The sequence below is a fragment of the Lineus longissimus genome, chromosome 2 (genome assembly GCF_910592395.1).
Source record: "Lineus longissimus chromosome 2, tnLinLong1.2, whole genome shotgun sequence".
Taxonomy (NCBI): Eukaryota; Metazoa; Nemertea; class Pilidiophora; order Heteronemertea; family Lineidae; genus Lineus; species Lineus longissimus.
The window spans coordinates 20558952-20579781 of record NC_088309.1 but is presented as its reverse complement, the minus strand read 5'-3'; the positions used below and the strand labels follow the sequence as shown (position 1 = coordinate 20579781).

Sequence of the window (20830 nt, the reverse complement as noted above, 5' to 3'; positions counted from 1 at the left end):
TCGTTTTAAAATGACATTGGCGGAAAGAAACGAGATCCAAAGGGGACGTGGTTGGTGTGAGGTGATAGGGGGCATACTGGACTAACATGCAATACCAGTTGCTCCAATAAGCAACTTGAATTTTTACTCCGATCGGGGTTGGCCTCATCATGCCATGTTAGAAACTGCTTCAAATTTGAAAGTTGCAATTGCAGCCGCTCCGTTTCCTCCCGATGCTTTCTGTACACGATTCCTTATACGCCTCCATTGTAAATTCACCAATTGCCTGGATTTGCGCTTGCATGAATTTGGGAGTTACTGTCAGATATAGCCCAATCAGAAGACCGGTATAATGCATGTGTTCGGCTAATTAATCATACAGTATCTTTCAGGGCTACTGATTGGCCAATACGTGCGCGGAAGTCCACCGTTCTTGCTTGAGGGAAGTGGCGAAGAGCCAGTCAGAGGCCCACTTAAATGCGGACGCATTTTATGGCCACCCGATATATATCTCAATAATGGTAACAAAATAAACAAACCAGCTGCTGCTGACAACTATTTATCCACAGAAATCAGAAATAACAATAAAATCACATCACAGTAAATAACACTGGGGCATCAGTATTTCAGCCTCTCAGTAATCTTCATTAGAAAATGGCCAAAGCATTTTCTGAAAATATATCTTTCCCTACAAGCTAGTATCGGTACAGAGACTTGCAGGCTGCTCTATGAACTAATTCTGCATTCTATTTGTTGCACCTGCATGGCGTCATACCAAAAAGACAAAATAAAGAGCATAAATGAATCAGTCTAGCAACCACCCTTTAACATATGACCTTGGGGGTATAAAACACCAGCATTACGGTACCAGGATATTGTCACAGAGAGAGAAGCGAGTTACATTTTATTTCTTCTCAAGACGGAAAGCACTAAGAAATATCCAAACAGTTAGTGAAATGTTTCTTCCATCCTCATTGATCGAATTATTACAAGCCCACTCGATTTTTTTACACTTTTTTTTCAGCAGCAACTGAAGTACTACCAACGAGCCACTCGATATTTTTAACCAAATTACTACGGACCCACTCGTTGTTTTCCACTGATACAACCAAATTACTACGGACGTACTGTTGTTTTTCCACGAATAGAACCAAATTACTACAGACCTGCAGTCGTTGTGTTTTCTACTAGAACCAAATTACTACGGACCCACTCGTTGTTTTTCAAGTCATAGAACCAAATTACAACAGACCCACTAGTTGTTTTTCCACGTACAGAACCAAATTACTACGGACCCACTTGTTGTTTTTCCACTTATAGAACCGAATTACATATCCACTCTCAGTGAGTTCTTTTTCAACAGAAATATACGTGTATTACAGAGCAACTCAATATACCGTTGTCCACTGGCAGGACTGAAAATGTACTGCAGAGCCACTGACCTTTAACACGCACGGTTGGGGGACTTGGTCATAATTGATTCATGGTAAAATACATCCTTCGAAAGTTCATCTGCCCTTATTCTTGTTTAAGACTGGAGTCCTCCTCCTCCGAGAGTGTGGACATCCTAGTCGCCCTACCCTTCTCAGCAACAGGATCATCGTGTTCGAGATCAGGCGGAAACTCAAACTTCTCGACAGTCAAATTGTCCTTCTGAACTGACTCTGGAATGTCCGTGGAATCTCCATGAGGTTCTTGGGTATTGGGATTCATCTCTGTTCCATAGCTTGTTTGACCTGATACGGACTCCAACAGTCTGTACCTCTCTGAAGCCTTGATATCACGCGCCAACCACACGAACATGACTAGAAGTGCGATGAAGATGAACGCCTCGACTATGAAAGTAAAACCAGGGAATATCTCAAATGTTGCACTGTATATGTTCGTGAATATTATGGCACCTACAAGGTTTGAAGCGGTCTCTCCACATGACAGAAGAGAAAAGCTCTTGCCTACTTCAGCTTCCGTGACTGTCTTACTGATGAGGGACTTGCACCCCGATACGATCATTCCGCTCACTGAACCAACCACAACAGAGGCGAATACCATCCATGTCTGGTTACTGAAGGCAACAAAAATCAAACGGCTGATTTTAAATGTAAGACCAATCAAGACTAAGTTAGCGTCTTTTATTCCGAGAATGTTTGAGAAAAGTGGTAGAAGTATCCAAAGGCTAAGTCCGAGACACGCGAAATCGACTGCCAGGAGGTACCCGTAGAGCGACTTTGACCAGCCAAGGGGGGCACGCTCTACAAACAGCATCGTGATGTCGACCTCTCCTGCCTTGCAAATCTGGTTGGTGATGACAGTCAGAAACAATAGCATCAGATGACAACGGCCGTTGTTTTCTCGAGGACAAAACAGAACCATCAGCGACTCGCGAATGTTATTCGGGTTAAAAAGAAATGTTCCGCTTCCCTTACTTTTGTCCCTCTCTCGATCGTCCTCGATTCCAGGGACGCTTTCCTTCAGGAATATGAGAATCACCAGTGTAGCTAATCCGTTGATGCCGACGACTATGCAGAAAATTGCGTTAAAGCTGAGAACGTCCAGTAGACAGCCGGCAAGAAGCGAGCCAAAGAACAACCCGAAGAAGTTCATGGAGAGGAGCTTCCCCAGGCGTCTTGTTCGTTGGTCGTTGGTGCTGGTGTCGGTGGCGTAACTATGGACAGCCATGGCGATGACCGCGCTCTTGCCGAACATTCCGTTGACAGTTGCGCCGATGAAAATAAAGGGCAGTGTCTTCCAGGTGGGAAGCATCCCCAACATATAGATGAGAACGGCGAAAATAGACCCAAGGCAAGGCAGAATCATGGGAAGTTTCCGTCCGACGCGATCACTCCAAGCTCCGCAAAAAAGACCCAAAATGATTGCGGGCAGGTTGAGTAAGATCTTATAGTACATGATGTAGTTTGCAGCAAGTTGCTGTACGTGAGACTCTTCGACGGGATGATTCTTCAAATGGTAACATATCTCATTTTCAATTGAATACTCATCCAAACAAGTCTCTTGGTAGAGAAACAGTTTTACCGTTGGCTCAGAAAGCGATTCGGCGGTTTTATACAGGAGGAACACCAGTTCGGCGACAAAACCCCCGCTCTCGATACAGTCCAGGATTGGACGAGGCAAAACTGAAAGCTTCATGGTTACCTTCCGGTATAACTTCTTTATCAAATCGAGATTCAACAGTTTACGTAACTCACCGCCCTTTTCGTTAACGTATCCGGCTGTTACGAGTAAGAGTATATAACCGTATTCCTCTCACTTCGAAAACGTATACTACTCGAGACAGATATATAGAAGTATACAGTTAATAGTATCCTACATTTCATCCAGTAATGACCGAATTATCGCTTAATGAATACTTGGAGACAAAAAACACAAATATCCTTGAAAAATTATTCCTTTCTTTTTCAAATTCTCACAGTTTAGACGAAAATATAACGGCAGTTTTTAGGTACCAAGAAAGGAACATACAAAACAACCTAATCTATCTATCGCTTGTATAGGGATCTCCTGTCCTCCCCTGCTAACGACCGGTCCCGCTTGCCGGTTTTGGTAAAATGAATAAATACCCGCGATGCTACTAGCCTAGCTTTGAATGAATGGAATTAACGACTCCGAGGCTACATCCATCCAATGGCGTGGAGTAAAAGATCAATACACGATCATGATGTTTTCATAAATCTGGAGCTACTAGCAACGCCGTATCGATGGCACGAACGATAAATCTACGTGTTCTCTATCAGCGGTTGTACAATCCTGCAGAGATCAAGGGGTTTTCAAGTCCTTCGTCATATACAAATATAATATAACCCCTATAACGTGAGTCTTCACAATGTCTTAATAGACTTAAACGCACAAAATATCGAGAGGCGGAGTATATTGAAAACCACTGGTGCCAGGATGTTCTTCCCTCAAAATTTGGCGGTAAAGTTAAATCACTTTTACTTTCCCACCTGGGCTGGGTTGTACAAACTAAAGTAACTAAGGGGTAAGTGTAATGGATTAATCTAAAAGAGATAACGTCAACTGTTTCAGCCCTAGCCGATTTTGACGCAACAAACTCCCAGATCCTAGCCGATTTTCAGGAAAAATCAGGATTTCAGAATTTTATTTTTTTTAAACTACTACCCCTACCATTATTTGCTTGATACCATTAGAAAGGTATTAATCCACGTTACAGTGATATATAGATTCACGTTAATGATTCATGAATTTGCATATTTTACTGAGTCTCCTCAATTTTGCCTTTTTTTGAGTTCGAAATTTTTCCAAAGAATTGGCAGAAGCAACTTTTATGGCAATAAAAGAATATTTCCTTGAAATTTTTTGAATGAGTCTTTATAAACTGATACTAATAATAGAGAACTAGTATAGAATACAAAGAAGCAATGTCCAAAACGATTCCGAATGATATAAACAATAATGGAATGAAAAAAGGAAAAATTGTAGGAAAAAAATGCTCACGACGTCGACTGTCACGAAATCATATTCAACACCCACGCCCCTCTGTGGATTTAAATCAAACCAAATATCGTCTGTGAAGCCCAGAAGTCTATTAGTTGGAGTGGCAACCTGTAGATGGCTCCCCAATCTCATTTGAGATCGTCAATGATGAACGAGTTCGGCGTCACCGTGTATATGCGGTAGCAGGGTCTGGGAAATGTTATGAAATCCGTGTATACACGGTCATAGGGATGAAAGAGTTCAGGGATAACGTGACTTTTGTGCTTGATTTGAAGACGCGCAAGTGACGTCATGCATAAATTATATAAGTGCTATTTTTATTCATTTGGTGTTTTTGGAATGGTTCAAACCGCGTGGTCAAAGTTTGAAGTTTCGCGGACATAAATCAGTCGTAAAGATCGCGTGATTGCTTTGCCAGACGTGGAAAGGTTCAGGTAAGTTGTACGAATGTGTCAGTCACAAGCTTTTGTGAAGGGCTATGATTTGAGGGACTAATCTTTCCATTTTAGGCCCGGTGTCTACATAGCGTGTATATCGTGTACATGTGGTGTAAACGGAAAAATGGTCCCTCGAATGATAGTCCTTCACAACTATGCTGTCAGTGTCAGTGTGACAAACACCGTGCACACGCTTCCTCTTATCTCATTGATATGTGACATATGTATCGTATTGTATATTCAGTTACATGTGACCGACAGGCCTGTCCATCCATGACGCAGGAGTAGGCTATGACGTACCAACTCATGATCTTTACAGACCAGTTTTGCTTGGGCTTTTTTGTTCGGTCCATATTGTTCAGGCTAACATGTGTGTGTGCTACTAGCCATAATAAAGCCTTATATGTGAGCATGTATTGTACATATGTGTGAAGCTGCCCCCAAATAGCATTCCGCGAAGTTACTATTTATAGCTCACAAGGTCATTTGCATAAGATATTGATGATGTTTTAGTCACGTGACAGTCGGACATCGACACTTATTTCTACGCATTTGAGCTGATTTCAAAGTCAATTATCTTTGACCCTGCATTGTTTTTAGCATGAATGATACCATAGAGTCAGAGAGAGAAATATTCAAAACACTTATGTAGTATTTCCAACACTCGGACATGTGCCAGATTGAATCTAACTGCCCTAGTTAGAAAGCCTGAATCCATTACGAAACGCATGTTTGTCCGACATTGCCTGTAATTTAGCGATGGGGAAAAAGAGGGTAGCAGCTGCAGTGACGTCATCTTCGCGGAATGCTATTCACGAACATGTTGCAATCTTGACACTAGAGGCGCTGATGTCGTTCCTAAACAATTGAATTTTAATTTCGGCACTGTGCGAGTCTGGAACATGTTGTTGATTGACCGTGATTTTGGCCGAAAACATTTGGAAAGTTATATTTTGACCCCCGAGACATAAAAGCTAGCCAGCCCCTGCTCCCTGCACATCATGACATAGGCCTACCTACCATGCCTACCGTATGATCATGACATACCTGTACCACGCCCGGTACATGGTTGTATTTCATTGCAAGCTTCTTGGCTACTTGCTGGCAAAAATCAAAATTTAACTGTTTGGTGTTCCCAAAAGGACTAATTAAAACTATACCAAAGATGCAATTTCACAAAGTTGCAATCTAGTAATAGCCACAAATATTTCCCTGTTGACAATTCACAGTATTTATTTATTTTTCCCCCTACAATAACAATACACTTGGGACGACAAAGTATATGTTTCTAAATCTAAGTATAAAAGCTGCCTTCAGTTCAAGTCAAAAATTTATATCCTGAATTTTATTTCAGTTTAGGAATAGGAATTCCAGTCAGAGTGAGGGTCTTATTCAATAATCATGGAACCACAAGAAGAAGTTGCGAAGTCAGCAGAGGAGATCCTTGCAGACTTCCCTCCTGGACCCTTAGATGTTTACAGAGAGAGGGCCTCGTTTTCTTGGAAGAGTATGGCAGAATATATTGATGGACGCGATATCCTTAACTTTAAGGTATGAATATGATTATGGTGTGTCGGACATGCCACTGTTGTAATCATTAAGCTGGTAGAACACAGAAGTGATAATATACTGATAGTGAGATCATGTCACAAAGGTTTTTAAAGTCCTTTATGTCTGTGAACAAACGGTTTTGTTTTTATGCCATTGTGTCATCTAAGACTCACTCAGAAGACACAATATTCAGTAGCCAGCCGAATTGCTGAACAATTATGTTATCAGAATGTAAACAATTTATTTTCAGTATACAATCTGGAGGACACTGGAGAAGGATCCACTTTTTGCACACACCTATGAGTCACTTCCGATTGAAAAGCTGCGGGAAGTGACATTCAGAAGAGCAAAGCGCCTATTTGAGTATAACTTTGTCACAGAGGACCAGGCAATGGCCAGCCCTCTCAAGGCCAAACATCTTACTGAAAGTCTGGGAATGTATGATTGGTCGTTGGCAGCAAAGTTCCTTTTGGATTATCAGGTGAGAGACTCTAGACCTTCTGAAACTGAAAATAAAAATCTTTTTGGGTAGGTGGAGACTAGAATCAATTTTTCAATTTTACCCGCCCTTGGTCTCAGCATAACTGAAATAATGTCTGGACCAGGTTCAAAATAGCTTGGATACGAGAGAAAAAAATCTGGTGTGACTATCCAACCAAGCGCCATTGTCAGCTAAATCAATTATTAGTTACAATAAAGGCTTGCTCTAATTTCAGATGTTTGGTGGTACTGTGAGAAGTTCAGGATCAAAAAGACACAATAAATATGTCAAGATGTGCCGAAATTTTGAGGTTAGTGTCAGTACATGGTCTTTGAAGTTTTATGATTGTACATGATCAGATTTAGTTTCCTGCAATGTCCTAGTAGGATGAGTTTTACTTGTTGCATATCAAACATACTAACCACTCTAGATCATGCTGCCTCTTGAACTACCATGTCTACCACTAAGGGCAGTTGAATTCCAACATCCTCTAATTAGAAATTCTGATTCTGGGTCAACTGATATCCCCAGTTATTCTGATAGTTTTTTCATCAATTTTTCCAGATCTTTGGCTGTTTTGCTTTGACTGAGCTTAGCCATGGCAGTAACACGAAGGCTATGAGGACCACTGCCCATTATGATCCAAAAACAGAGGTAAGCTCAAGAACAGCTTCATGCGCCATCGGGTTCAGTCCTGGCATTCAGCCTAGTTATCTTGCCTGCAATTTTCGAATCCACAACCGGTGACGTCCCTTTGTGGGGTCTTTACTTGCCCTGGTATAGCCACCATATACACAGGTCTACAGCTTTTAGCCTATCCAATTCGGCAGACTGTTTCCAAAGTTTATTAAGGTTGTTACCAGAGAGTTCAGTTATAAAACTAACATCAGACGCTAGGCTTTATTATAACTACATTGTGTATATTATCGTCACTTCGTCATTATATCAATTCCCAATAAAAAAATGATGATAGTACACAGAAATTTCCAACGACGTGGGAATAATATGTCGTCTGGCGTTAAAAACGACTCGAATTCTCAAGCACCATTATATGACATGTCTCACTTCAGGAATTTGTCATCAATACCCCAGACTTCGAGGCCACTAAAATTTGGTCAGGCAACATGGGAAAAACAGCCACACATGCTGTTGTTTATGCTCAGCTGTATACTCCTGATGGAACCTGCCATGGCCTGCATTCATTTGTCGTTCCCCTCAGGGAACCAGCGAGCCTACAGATGCTGCCTGGTGTGATGGTGGGTGACATGGGACCCAAGCTAGGACAGAATGGTTTAGACAATGGGTAAGTCACTGCATAATTATGGTTCGTAAGATTTGGTTGGATCCTGGGGGCTTGTGAAATGGAATGATCGGCATAGTGTAACTTTTATAGGAGGATGTGCGATGTCCTTGTCTGCTTTCCACTCAGTCAAGATTAAAGCAGACTCTTAACTGGACAAGGGAAGTCAGCTTTTGCCCAAGCGATGCGTCAAATCAGGGCACAGGGTTTGTTTCAAAAGGGTGCATCAAAAAGGCACTTATCCCAGTTTTGAGAAAAAGGGCACATACAAGGTAAAGAGAGGAGTTGTTCAGTGCGCCAAATCTTTCCTAAAATTGAGTCCCATGACAAGTGATCTGTGCGTCTGCAATGCCTGCGGTACAAAAGGCAAACAGTACTTGCCCTGAATCATAGTGTGTTGGCACTTGTTCTGCTTTAGACTGACCATGACTGTTTTTTCCCTTCAGTTTTGCTGCGTTTAACAGTCTAAGGATACCAAGGGAGAATCTGTTAAATCGAACTGGTGATGTGACTCCACTGGGAAATTATGTTACCCCATACAAGGTAGGAATGTGCCAGGAGGAATTTTAGACGTCACTTCCTCAAAGGTATCATTTTCTATTCTATAAACAGCTGCACCTAAACAACGAAATGTACTTTGCTTCAATAACTGACGCCAACCCAAGCAGTTATTGTTGCCTAACCACACTGCTTCTGCCAAAACAGGACACAGTGCTTTCTACACTGTAACCTGTGGTACATTGCAGCGAAAGTGCTTTAGAATTTGTGACATTCTTGTTACATAGATAACTTGTGAAGTTGAAGAAGTCTGTATGTGCATTAGGGAACAAGAATTCATCCTTTAATATAATATGAATTAATTTCAGGATCCCAACAAGAGATTTGGTGCCTCCCTGGGTGCCCTTTCTGGAGGCCGTGTCGGCATCACTGGCATGTGTGTGGCCAACCTGAAGATGTGTGTTCCAATCGCGATCAGATACTCAGCTGTCAGGAGGCAGTTTGGTCCGCCAAATAAGGAGGAGATAGCAGTGCTGGAGTACCAGCTCCAGGTAAATTTCATTTCGTTTTTTGGCTCCCATATTGTTTCCAAGATCTCCTGCTATACTATAGGGAGTTCCAGTACCACTTGTTGTTAATTTCCCGACAATCCAATGTGTAATCAAAAGATGGCGCTGGCACTTCTTGAGAAACACGGGTGTGCACAAACACTATGGAGCACCGTCGATTATACTTTTATCCAGAAGTCAGTTTTTGTCTATGTCAGTTCTCATTTGCTGCATCTCTTTTGCAGCAATGGAGATTGATTCCTTATCTGGCTGCTACTTACGCTCTAGAAACCTTCAGCCGGGCGTTCTACATGGATTTTGTCTCATTACAAGTGGGTATGATTATGGGAGACAAATCTGAGCGACAAGCCGAATTGGGGAAGGAGATCCATGCAATATCATGTGCAAGTAAACCCCTCGCTGGTTGGACTGCTCGGGATGCAGTACAGGAGTGTAGAGAGGCTTGTGGTGGGCATGGATTCTTTAAAGGTATGCCATATGGATGTCTTTGCTACCATAACTGGTAGCAAAGAATTGGTATGGACTGCCAATTCCCGATACTAGATACTATGGGCCTGCAGTGATCTGTACTGTACCAAATAAAGACCTCCCCCTAGGATTTGGTGTTGTCAGCTGGTTGTATGTCTTAAATAGGCCTTCTCCTGGTGTTGATCGGTTATGGAGGTTACATCAACACTGGTTGAGAGTTCATGTGCACATTCTGATCTAGAAAACATCTCTTTGCTATCAACATTTTCGCTTTACTCTGTTAGAAATATTAAACTCAATGAACTTTTGATCCTCCACAGTGAACCGACTGGGAGAGATACGAGATGACAACGATCCAAACTGCACCTACGAGGGCGACAACAACGTCCTGTTACAACAGACCAGCAACTACTTATTGAGTTTCTACGAGGCCAAGATTAAGAATAATGTACCAATACAGTCGCCATTGAAAAGCGTTGATTTCCTCAATGAACAGGAGGTGATACTGAAGCAGACATTTCAACCAACAGGAAAAACACTTCAAGCAGACGGTACCATTGTTTCTTTTTCATCCAATTTTTCTTTAAGTCCAATGAGGTGCAGACTTCTGGTAGATCCCTGTAACATTGCGCGATATTGTATTGCCACATCTGCATTGTATCGTCATTTACATCGTGGTGTTATTTCCATTGAAACATGGCGATATAACGCACACTCTTCTCACGACGTGGCGATAAAATATCGCGCAGTGTTAGATGGTGCAGCGAGTCATATACCTTTTTCAAGGCCATGTAAACATCGTAACAACGACACCAACTTCTGAAGACGTCACGCAGAATGAGCCGGCAAATGACATCACAACGGTGGATTGGATCTAGCAAGGTGTAATTGGTTTCACCTTCTTTGTTCTTTTTCTGGTAGTGGTATAAAAACCGAAATCCTAATGAGTCCTTAAAAGGTACCTAAGTGACTGTGTCCCAAGCTGATTCATTGTCTGTTTCCGGGAACTCCGAATGAGGGACCACCTACAAGTCCAACTGCTGCAACTTGGTATCAGACGACACCGTTGGGATGTGGCATCAGTCAGGTGAACTAATACCTTAGAACTCATACAAGTGTTGCTTCATAAACCTTATAACTATGGCTTTCTTTGTAGATGCTCTTCATGGGTACAAGTGGTTGGTCAGCTACCTGCTGAAGCTGAGTTACGCCAAAGTGAAACAGGAGTTAGGGAGTGGCAAGGATGCCTTCACGGCCAAGAATGACAGCCAGGCATACTATTGTCGTAGTTTAGCTATTGTTTATATTGAGGTATGTGTAACAAGTACAGTGTAATACTTCTTTTCAGGAACGAGTAAATGAATCTCTGATGCCAAACTGATGAAAATGGCCATATTGGGTGCTATCAAGAAAAATGTTGCCTTCTTATAGAGAGCTTTTCTATTGACCAGCAGCTCAAAGTGCCATGGGATCACGTAGTATCTTGCAAATCTCTCTATCAGGAGTCTTGCACTCGTATCACTACACCACCAAGTCCCATTGGTTAGTCCAAATGGTAGCCTGAAAGTGGTGTGCCTTCGTGGTTTTACTGAGAGTGACAAATTACAAATCAGTTATTAATGCTGCAAAATACAGAAGATTTACTTGAACAGTTCTTCAACTTCTATTCCATATTTGAAAGAGAGAAGTTCAGTTCTTCCTTTGTCTTTCAGCACTTGGCGTTGCAGGGCTTCTTTGACCGATGTTGTGCCGAAGAGACCCCGGTAGAATTGAAAACAGTTCTCATGCAGCTCTGTGATCTCTATGGGCTGTGGTCAATTGAGAAACACTTGGCTACTTTATATCAAGGTGAGAGTGCCCATCTCCAACATGTGTTTTCCTCTTAACAATTTTGACCTGTACATGAATTGAGGCCCCAGTAATGCGTCAAATGTGTTGTGAAGATGTTCAGTGAAGGAAATGAGAGAAAAAAATAAACAAAGAAAGAAGATGTGAGTTACAATTAGTAAAAGATAGCAATATGTTGGATTTGTTTGTATTTCTAATGCCATATCATTTGGCAGTAAAGCAGTCACAAACACCAAACAAATTGCAGTGGTGGCATGCTGATTGAGGCATTTTCCTGGCGTTGTATTATGCGATAATCTTTTACCCTGTAATGTAGAGTAAATGTTCATGTTGTGTATTCTGCTATCTCTCTATTTCAGGAGGCTACTTGAGCGGCCCAGAGCCCTCGCAGATGATCCGCCAGAGAATAGTTGACCTCTGCTCGGACCTCAAATACGATGCCGTATCTCTCGTCGATGCCATGGCACCGCCAGACTTCGTCTTGAACTCGCCCATCGGAAACTCGGATGGTCAGATTTACAAAAACCTCTACTCTGCAATGCTGCAGACTCCGAATGCATTAGAGAGACCTACTTGGTGGAAGGAGTTTATTGAGAAACCCGTGGTTGGAGGATTAACAAAGGCCAAATTATAGACAGTTACGTCTGATACCTGCGCTATGCTCCTACTTAAAAAAAGAGGTCCTGTTTCATTTGTGCTATACAGGGGTGGACTTGAAAATGCCAACATTCAGTAGAATGTGTGTGTCTCTTTATTAGGACTACATGTGGTTACATTGAGTTGAATGTCTTTTTTCATTTTCTGTTGGACCCCTCAGCCACTCTCCATGCAGAAACTCTGTAACCAGACTTAAGAGATTGTTCCGCATAAATTCTCGCTACCTCTTCTGTGTTTACTCTTTTTCATGAATAAGAAATATAAACTTATTACTGCTTCCATTGTCAAAGGCAAGAATGTATTCGGTATTAAGAACAAGGTGCTATTTCAACTGACATACATGAGAGAATTTTAGGAAATCAATCATGGAACTAAAATCTTTGTATGAATTTGTTAACTAATTTGACGGTGTATGAGCCCTTTTCAAAAAGGTTTCAATACTTTGCTGTAGGTCTGTGGTTGCCTATCATGACCACTGGGATAGACCTTAGATGACATCCAAAACGTTCAGCCACCTCCTTAGGTTTTGGTCTGCACTATCTGCCTACCCAAGCAGTCTTGATTAGGCAACCAATGACTGCTAGCTTAAATCATGTAATTTTGAAACCCAAAATCAAACCTAATTGTCAGCTGTGGTGAAAAGGAATCTATGGAATCTTACTGCTCGTTAGTCGTTGCATTTACGGCTCGCATGATATTGTTTTATTCTGAAAAAATGAAATGACCAGACATTGATTATAAGAAAATGTTGATTGCTTTCCGACAGAATGTCTTTCTACAGTTTATTTTGTGATTATTTACACAGGTTGATTCAAATTTTATCAATAAATTGTAAATTTTATGAAATCTGTGGTATTCTGTTATTCAGTTGCTAAGAGGTAATGACGTGTGATCACTGTATTACAGTTATTGCACCTTCTCTGTTCAGGACTGGAACCCCTCCTTTTTTCTTTAGGAGGCAGGTTAAGCGACAACTCAGTAAAAAGTCTGGAAGTTCAGAATGTTACAGACTGCCCCTAGCTCGCTCTATCAGCCAAATGATTATGACCCTGTCCTTTGATTTATATATTGTTGTGCCTTTGTCTTGCTCTTTGCTGTCAGACCTGTTCATTGGTACACAAGTACAGCATCAAGCGGATCCCCGAAGCCTATATATTTGAAATTTGACCAGCACTGATTAACACTGCTCAGAGCAGACAACGTCGGAGATGACCATTCGTCTGTTACTGCAAAATCGATCAGGAGCGTGCCAACTTTCTAGCTGTTGACATCATAACCACACGTCCACGAAACTTCGCGCCGTCTTCTAAGGGCTTTCCTTTCGGAAATAAAGGTTCAGAACCTGAAGAAGCTTGTCCGTTCGGGGTCTAGTTATGTCATCCTCCAATAGCAGAATCCTGGAGATTCTCGTGTCTCATTGTTTTGGAGGACAGTCTCTTCCAAGATAGGAATTCTTAAAGGAGATTCTCGTGTCTTATATGAGAGGACGGTCTCCTTGAAGTTCGGAATCCTTCCTGAAGACACTAGTCTGTACACTTGTCTCTTGAAGGTGGTAATCCTTCCTGATGGTACAGTATCTAATTTGGAAAGACAAACCTCTGAGCGGGTGTGTCGGGCTGACACTGACCACGTTTCCTTTGCAAACTCCTCTGCTTGAAGCATGACTTGTTGTTTGGTAATTAGATCTTGAAGCGATAGTGGAAGACTCATTGCTCTGTGTGGGTGTGTGCACAATTGAAGTCTCTACCCCACCATTGGTCATAGTATCTTTGTCTCTCGGAGATGAGCTCGAGGTTTACATCGTTCAACCAAATGCTGTTCATCGTCCTCCATGGCTCCATTTTCGCTTAATTTGAATAAATCTGTCAGGCATCCCTCTTTGTGAGGTGTTATATCACCCAGACCCGATGAAGCCTGTCTGATATACCCGGGGGACTTGCATGGTTGGTAGTTGTAACCTATAGCGAAGGCTATAAAGCCAGTAATGTCGCACCTTCTATCTTAGTATCCATCTTGACATAATCAGTCATTTTCAATATATATTTGTACGCCATCCGTAGTAGGAGAGCATCAAAAACCTGATATAAGTCAATCTGAACCATCAGAGTTAATCGACCGTTACCTCCCTCCAACGGAGTCCGGGACGGCGGAGTGGATCAAAGGCTTGAGGGAGTGCGGGTGCGCTCAATAGTCTCTTGGGGAGACTGAGCATGATAAGGTATACCAAGCCAGTCGGTTATACCCGGCTGTTATACTCTATGATCGGGACCTCCAGTCAACCTGTCAGCCAGGCGCAGACCCCAGTGTCTCAACCCTGGGTCACAGAGGCGGTAACTCTCTGAGGCGGCCAACAACTAAGTCAATGCGCGCTATGTCTGTTACCAGGACGTCCACAGCCAATATGATTTTTTTCAGTCAATATACCCTCACGAGATGTTCCTTTTTCCGGTGACTGCTTCACAAGTGGACGACCAAAATATTTTTGGGACTCAGCCTCTCAAGTAAATATATGATACAAGTTAATATATATAACTGATAATGGGTTTATTGCTCTTGAAAAACGGGAAGAAGAACAGTCGCATCAATCTTATTACGTGTAGTTGTAAATACATTCCAAAGTCACGACGTTTCCTTAACGATTTTATAACATATAGTTGTAATCGGTAAGGAAACGTCGTGACTTTGGCATGTATCTACAACTACATGTAATAAGATTGATGCGACTGTTCTTCTTTAAATCGTTAAGGAAACGTCGTGACTTTGGAATGTATTTACAACTACACGTAATAAGATTGATGCGAGTGTTCTTCTTTCCGTTTTTCAAGAGCAATAAACCCAGTTATATATCAGTTATTTATCAGTTATATATACTTGTATCATATATTTACTTGAGAGGCCGAGTCCCTAAAAATCTTTTGGTCGTCCACCAGCAGTCGCCGGAAAAAGTAACATTTCGAGAGGGTATAATGACTGAAAACCATATTGGCTGTGGACGTCCTGGTAACAGAGCGCGCACTGACTTAGTCGTGTGGCCGCCGCAGAGAGTTACCGCCTCCGAGACCCAGGGTTGAGACACCGGCCTTCGCACTTTTCGGCTGTGGACATTCCGTTGTCCTGGCTGATCGCAGGGAGAGGATGGAACGCCACTTGTAGTATCGCATGAAAGAAAAAGGAATTTAAGTATGTTACATGCAGCTTGGTAGGACAGAAACAGAACTACTGTAACCTTGATTACGAACCGTCTTTTCTGACTTGAGACTTTTAATTGAACAAATAGCCAGACAAAACTAAGTTTTTCAAGAAATAATAGAGTTTCTGTCGCGACAGTATTATGTAGAACCGGGCCATTTCACTGACGATCTTTTTGGGTGTGAAGAATTTTGGCGGCGATTCTACGTGGTCGGGCTGGGTTTTTGTTGAAATCAAGAAAATATCTGGCAGTATGATGAACCAAGCGGCACATAATTGGTGTCTTTAGAAAGGGAACTTCATCAACAATCCAGTCAAATAGATAACGAGTCAATTCCAATTCTATGGAACACAATAACACCAAAGGAAGGACATTGTCTTTAGGCATGGCGTTGCGCCAGGCAAGACGCTCTGGATATATCCCTTTTGAGTTTATATTGCTTACTATCCGTTACATTGTAAACATGCTTACTATCCATCATCCAATTCTGTCTGGTTGTGTCTCCAGACTATGGGAAATTTCAATTGGCAATTTGGCTTTATAAGGCTCTGTCCTTGGCACGTTTAGACCAAATGCTGTAACTAGCTTCCTGTCTCGCTGGTTGTGACACTGTCCCTTGCATGTTCAGAGTATATTTGGGAATTTGCGACTCTGTCATTGGTATGTTTTGACTGGGTGCATCTATCTCTCTAGATGTTATCCGGATTACAGCACTGAGGCTATATCTGTAGGTCTAGCATTGGTCTGTTTTGATAGATTGACCGAAGCTGTATCTAGCTGTCTGACTAGTTGTGACACTGTCATTGGCAGGTTAAGAGTGTATTTGGGACGTTGCAACTCTGTCACTGGTATGTTTTGACTGGATGGTTCTAGCTCTCCAGATGTTCTCCCAATCACAGCACTCGTTGTGACACTGTGGTTCAAAAAGAAGGCTGGTTCAAATGCTGTCCTCGATGTTCAGGGAATTTTTGAGATGTACACCAGACAGTCAGTCTGTTTGGACCGTCTCGTAGGATGAAGTGCAACTTTTGTCCAAATAAATTTTGAGAATGCTCCACAAAGAGATTTAAGCTGGACAATTATCCTACCAGAAAAAGACAAAATATCATGATACAGTATATAAGTTATTTATTGAGATATACACTATAGATGATGCAAACAATTTCAAGAAGGCATAAACAGCTACATTTTTTAACCTTTTTATATTGTGATTATTTAAATTTACGTAAAACATTATAAACTGCAGTGCAGTGCAGTGTCTAAAGTGTTTAAAAATCGACCCCATTTTTACATCACAAATGTAATTGAAGCAGTTTGGATGATATTCATGAATGTAGGTCACAGACAAAAACAGCTAGTTGTACCCTGTTTAGTGTTAAATACCGCACTGGAGTTTTTTTAGAGGCTGGACAATTGTAATATCTTAAGACTCACAGCAGGTTGGCTTGTTAAACATACATTGGAACCTCCCTAAGCGGACACCTCTCTATTAAGGACACCATCTCTATAAAGGACACTAGTTTTGGTCCCAAATTTGGTATTTCCATTTAAATCGATGTCCCTCTCTATTAAGGACAGAACTCCTAGATTGTACACAAGGAAGCATATTGCACTAAGATGTTTCAGCAAGGCGAGGGTCAATTTTTTCAATGATTTGATAGTGACTCTCAAATATACCAAATGCAAAGTTTAGTGTCAATCACAGGTTACATCAAAATCAGGCTAAAAACTATACAGCACAAAAATTAAACATGAAATATCTACAAAATAAAGCTGTCAGATGCCATTATGATCATCTACAAGTCCAGATTTCATGTTTGTATCCATTTAAGCTAAGGAAACACATATACATGTGCTACAGTTTCTATGACAGCACTGCACAGAAAATCTGAGAATGATCAACCAGTATCAACATTTACAGCCAAAAGGTCACTGGAATTTCGTCAGAACTCTTAAAGCCCAAATAAGACAGAAGTTTATGATAGCCTGCACTGTAGATTCAAATTACGCACTGTAAAAGTCCGATGAAAAACACACAAGTCTTATGTGTATGCAGCAATTATATTAGAGCTACAAGACAAAAACTGTGAAATCATGGTGTTAAAGGGACTCTATAGTCAGTCGCTAGGTAGGCAAGATAAAGTTATGCAAAGTCACCAATAGGGGTCTCAACAATGCACACTTGTATAAGGAATATATTACCTGCTGAATCTTACCTGACCCAGTGCCCTTACTTTGCATATTAGTCACCTGAAGATGACCAATTTAACCCCCCCCCCCCTCCTCCTGCCTATAGTCCCCCTTTAAGGGCCATCAGAGACAGCATCCTCTGCGATGCAACACATAAAACAACAAATGATGCATCAGATTTGTGTGTGACGTCACTCGAACCTCTTTCAGTTTTTCAATTACTTTTATATTTCTGTCAGTATTAATCACATGGCCATGAAAGTTACACATTCATGATCTTTGTGTCATTTTAACGACGTTCACTTCCTGACCAAATTCTGTTCTCGAGTTCATAATGTACTAGACTCGGGCTGTCTCATGATGACCTCGCGATCCACCTTGGCTGCCTGCTCCAACTGCTTGATCGATGTCGATAGCTGAATGTTGACATCCATCATCTGACGGCAGACGTCGTTTATATCATGGTCAGGCTGTACAATCACAAGAAGATCTGGAATGAAGAAGAGGAAGAGCAGCTGAAATGGTTGGAAAGTGGTTTTTCCCGTCTTCACTTTGCCTACATTTCAATACAGAACTACTTTCCCGTCTTCACTTTGCCTACATTTCAATACAGAACTACTTTCCCGTCTTCACTTTGCCTACATTTCAATACAGAACTACTTTCCCATCTTCACTTTGCCTACATTTCAATACAGAACTACTTTCCCATCTTCACTTTGCCTGCATTTCAATACAGAACTACTTTCCCTTCTTCACTTTGCCTACATTTCAATACAGAACTACTTGCACACTAGGTACTCGCAGACTCAAGCTCTCAACTGCTCTGGTGCCTATGGCATGACGTTTCCTCTTCCTATTTTGCAAAGAAACAACAATACATCTGAACCATTGCTTAACACTACGACACCCTCTCAATTACAGAGACTGAATATTTCCGAAAATTTGTCAGGTCTGTTTATGCAGGACACCTGTCTACTCGATCAAGCCACAAGGAATAGCATCTGTCAGTCTCACAACTGATCTTTAAAAGAGAGGTTCTACTCTGTATACATGTACACAGGAGCTGCATCATTGCATGGACAAGTTTAGAAAAATTGCCATGCTGGGTTATTTCACAGCGGTATCGTTACACTTACTAGGTTTCTTTGGCATCATCTGTTGTGAATATATCCATAGGAGCATGCCCAAATCATCATCAGCCAACCCGGCCGCAATGGAGCCTTGCCAGAATGACCTGGAACAAGAACAATGGTATGAGTGGTGAGATTCAATAAGGTTTCGCCAGAATGAACTGTAAGAAAAACAACAGTATGAGAGGTGGGCAGCTATCCTGAGCAATTCAGAATTGGCCAAAGTCATCATCAGCCAGCACAGCTTCAAGGAAGTCTTGCTGGACCAGTAACAAGAACAATGTCCTATGTAAGGTTGTTTTCTTTCGCCAAAACCATGTAGGTTATGGAATTGACCCAAAAGCTGTACCAATATCAAAGATCATCACGTGTGTGAATCAAAGTTTGGGACCTCAGAGGTGACGGGTGCTGATGTTACCAGTGTGGCACTCCTACAGCCCATAAAAGAGTTATCAAAGTATTCATTTTTTTAAGGACAATGTATGCATTGGCTGCATATCTCAACTATACATATGTATGTGACAGCAGATGAAAATAAAATATAGGAACTTTGAGCTTTAATGCAAATCACCACAGCTGTTGCATTGAGCATACATGCTTAGGCTTTACCCAATAATCTGGGCAAGTGCACCTGATAGATCCATCCTAGGCCTATGTACACATTGGAATGAAGCAAGCAGATCTCTATTGATTAATTTGATACAAGGCCCGGGTAGGCTTGTAAAACTGCATCATGACATGCCGCTTAATAATTGTCATTTGCTACCACTGAACGAATTGATTATGACCCAGCACGGCATGGTCGATCAATGTTCCCTCATTACACCAACTCAAAGGCCAACATCACTCCTGCTGTAATTAGTCACCAGTTGTGTGTCTCCCACACAATAGTGCCTGGCGAAAAACCTAGGCAAGTATGATGACATATTAGCCTGGAATGTCTGGATTGCAATTGTGAATGTGGTGACATTGCAATACTATTCTCTTATACTTATTCAGGAATTAACCAATGTAGCCGGTAAAGTAAGGACTGTACGCAGAATACTTAAGGACAGTACTCAGTAGGATGGGACTACTATGGATTATTCGATGACAGTGATTGTATTTGGATAGCTGACGCAGCAGTGGGCCTATGGGCTTTAATTCTGTGCTGACAATAGGCCGGTTCGATACATCAGCTTTGACGAGGTTCAAGAACAGCATATGTTTGATTTGTACGGGGATGGGATTCGGTAAAGAGGAGCCTGCTGTGCAGTAGATTGTGTCAAAGACATACGTGAATCATCTTAACAACCCTGTGCAGTAGATTGTGTCAGAGACATACGTGAATCATCTTAACAACCCTGTGCAGTAGATTGTGTCAAATACATACGTGTGTGATCTTAACAACCCTTGGCAGAAATCCACATACTTTATCAATTACACTGAAGGAATATTTGTTCTACAGGACTATAAGTGACTCGAAGCAATATTACAGGAAGAAATGTACTCCCCAAAAATAAGCAAGCGGAATGACAGGGACGGGATTGTTGGGGACAATGGGGCAAAAAGCCTGCGAGACAAAGTGTTCAGGGACAATAAACACTTGGACAAAGGTGGGCCCGTCAATCTCAGGACAATGTCCGCGTGGCGATCGAGGCAAACAGGTTATCAGGAGCAACCCACAAACCTTTCCAAGGTAAGCAGCCTTTCGTCCTGTGACCTGAGCACTAGCGGAGGATTTTCCCCAGAAGCGACTACTGGTAAGACTTTGCATCACCTCACGGTCCCTGCGCCATGGTCTCCACCGGTGCAGAGACAGGGACAAAGACGGAGAAATCAAGCGCAAGGTACAAACTTGACCGGAGCCATCAGTTCATCTTCTCAAGATGTCAGGGTACTACTGGCAGCCGATAATGGCATGAACAATCCATGGTCAGGAAGGAATCAGAACAATAGAAGAACTGACTATAGAAGTCACATTTCTGAAGCATGGTCCCAACCCGTGCAGCGACAGGGACCAGGACAACAAGACAGAAATTTGTCCACAGCCACTAGTTCCTCTCCTCAGGATGTAAGGGTA

At 41.8% G+C, this 20830-nt stretch overlaps 3 protein-coding genes across 15 annotated transcripts in view; 1 reads left to right on the top strand and 2 right to left on the bottom strand.

Moving 5' to 3' along the window:
- Positions 1-549: 549 nt before the first annotated feature.
- LOC135483748 (proton-coupled folate transporter-like) lies at positions 550-3519 on the bottom strand. Its single transcript, XM_064764771.1, has one exon. It carries the CDS (start codon positions 3121-3123, stop codon positions 1498-1500), a length of 1626 nt encoding a protein of 541 aa, XP_064620841.1. The 5' UTR covers positions 3124-3519; the 3' UTR covers positions 550-1497.
- Positions 3520-4706: 1187 nt separating this feature from the next.
- On the top strand, positions 4707-13084 carry LOC135482795 (peroxisomal acyl-coenzyme A oxidase 3-like). The gene is made up of 13 exons (XM_064763186.1): positions 4707-4883; positions 6241-6437; positions 6688-6918; positions 7154-7228; positions 7483-7572; positions 7989-8221; positions 8665-8761; positions 9085-9267; positions 9510-9753; positions 10074-10304; positions 10910-11064; positions 11466-11601; positions 11961-13084. Exons 2-13 carry the CDS (start codon positions 6288-6290, stop codon positions 12233-12235), a joined length of 2100 nt encoding a protein of 699 aa, XP_064619256.1. The 5' UTR covers positions 4707-4883; positions 6241-6287; the 3' UTR covers positions 12236-13084.
- Positions 13085-16584: 3500 nt separating this feature from the next.
- LOC135482794 (protein furry-like) overlaps positions 16585-20830 on the bottom strand; it is a 40142-nt gene continuing 35896 nt past the window's right edge. For all 13 annotated transcript variants that reach the window (XM_064763173.1, XM_064763180.1, XM_064763178.1 and 10 more), the window contains 2 exons: positions 18775-18872; positions 16585-18128 (listed from right to left, as the gene is read on the bottom strand). In XM_064763173.1, coding sequence (XP_064619243.1) covers positions 17968-18128; positions 18775-18872 — 259 coding nt within the window. In that variant the 3' untranslated portion in view covers positions 16585-17967. The remainder of the gene's footprint in view (positions 18129-18774; positions 18873-20830) is intronic.

Coding starts and splice junctions, on each gene's coding strand:
- LOC135482795 (XM_064763186.1), top strand. CDS start 6,288: ATGGAACCACAAGAAGAAGTTGCGAAGTCAGCAGAGGAGATCCTTGCA. Junction 8,222..8,664: donor CAGAATGGTTTAGACAATGG/GTAAGTCACTGC, acceptor TTTTCCCTTCAG/TTTTGCTGCGTTTAACAGTC. Junction 10,305..10,909: donor AAAAACACTTCAAGCAGACG/GTACCATTGTTT, acceptor CTTTCTTTGTAG/ATGCTCTTCATGGGTACAAG.
- LOC135483748 (XM_064764771.1), bottom strand. CDS start 3,123: ATGAAGCTTTCAGTTTTGCCTCGTCCAATCCTGGACTGTATCGAGAGC.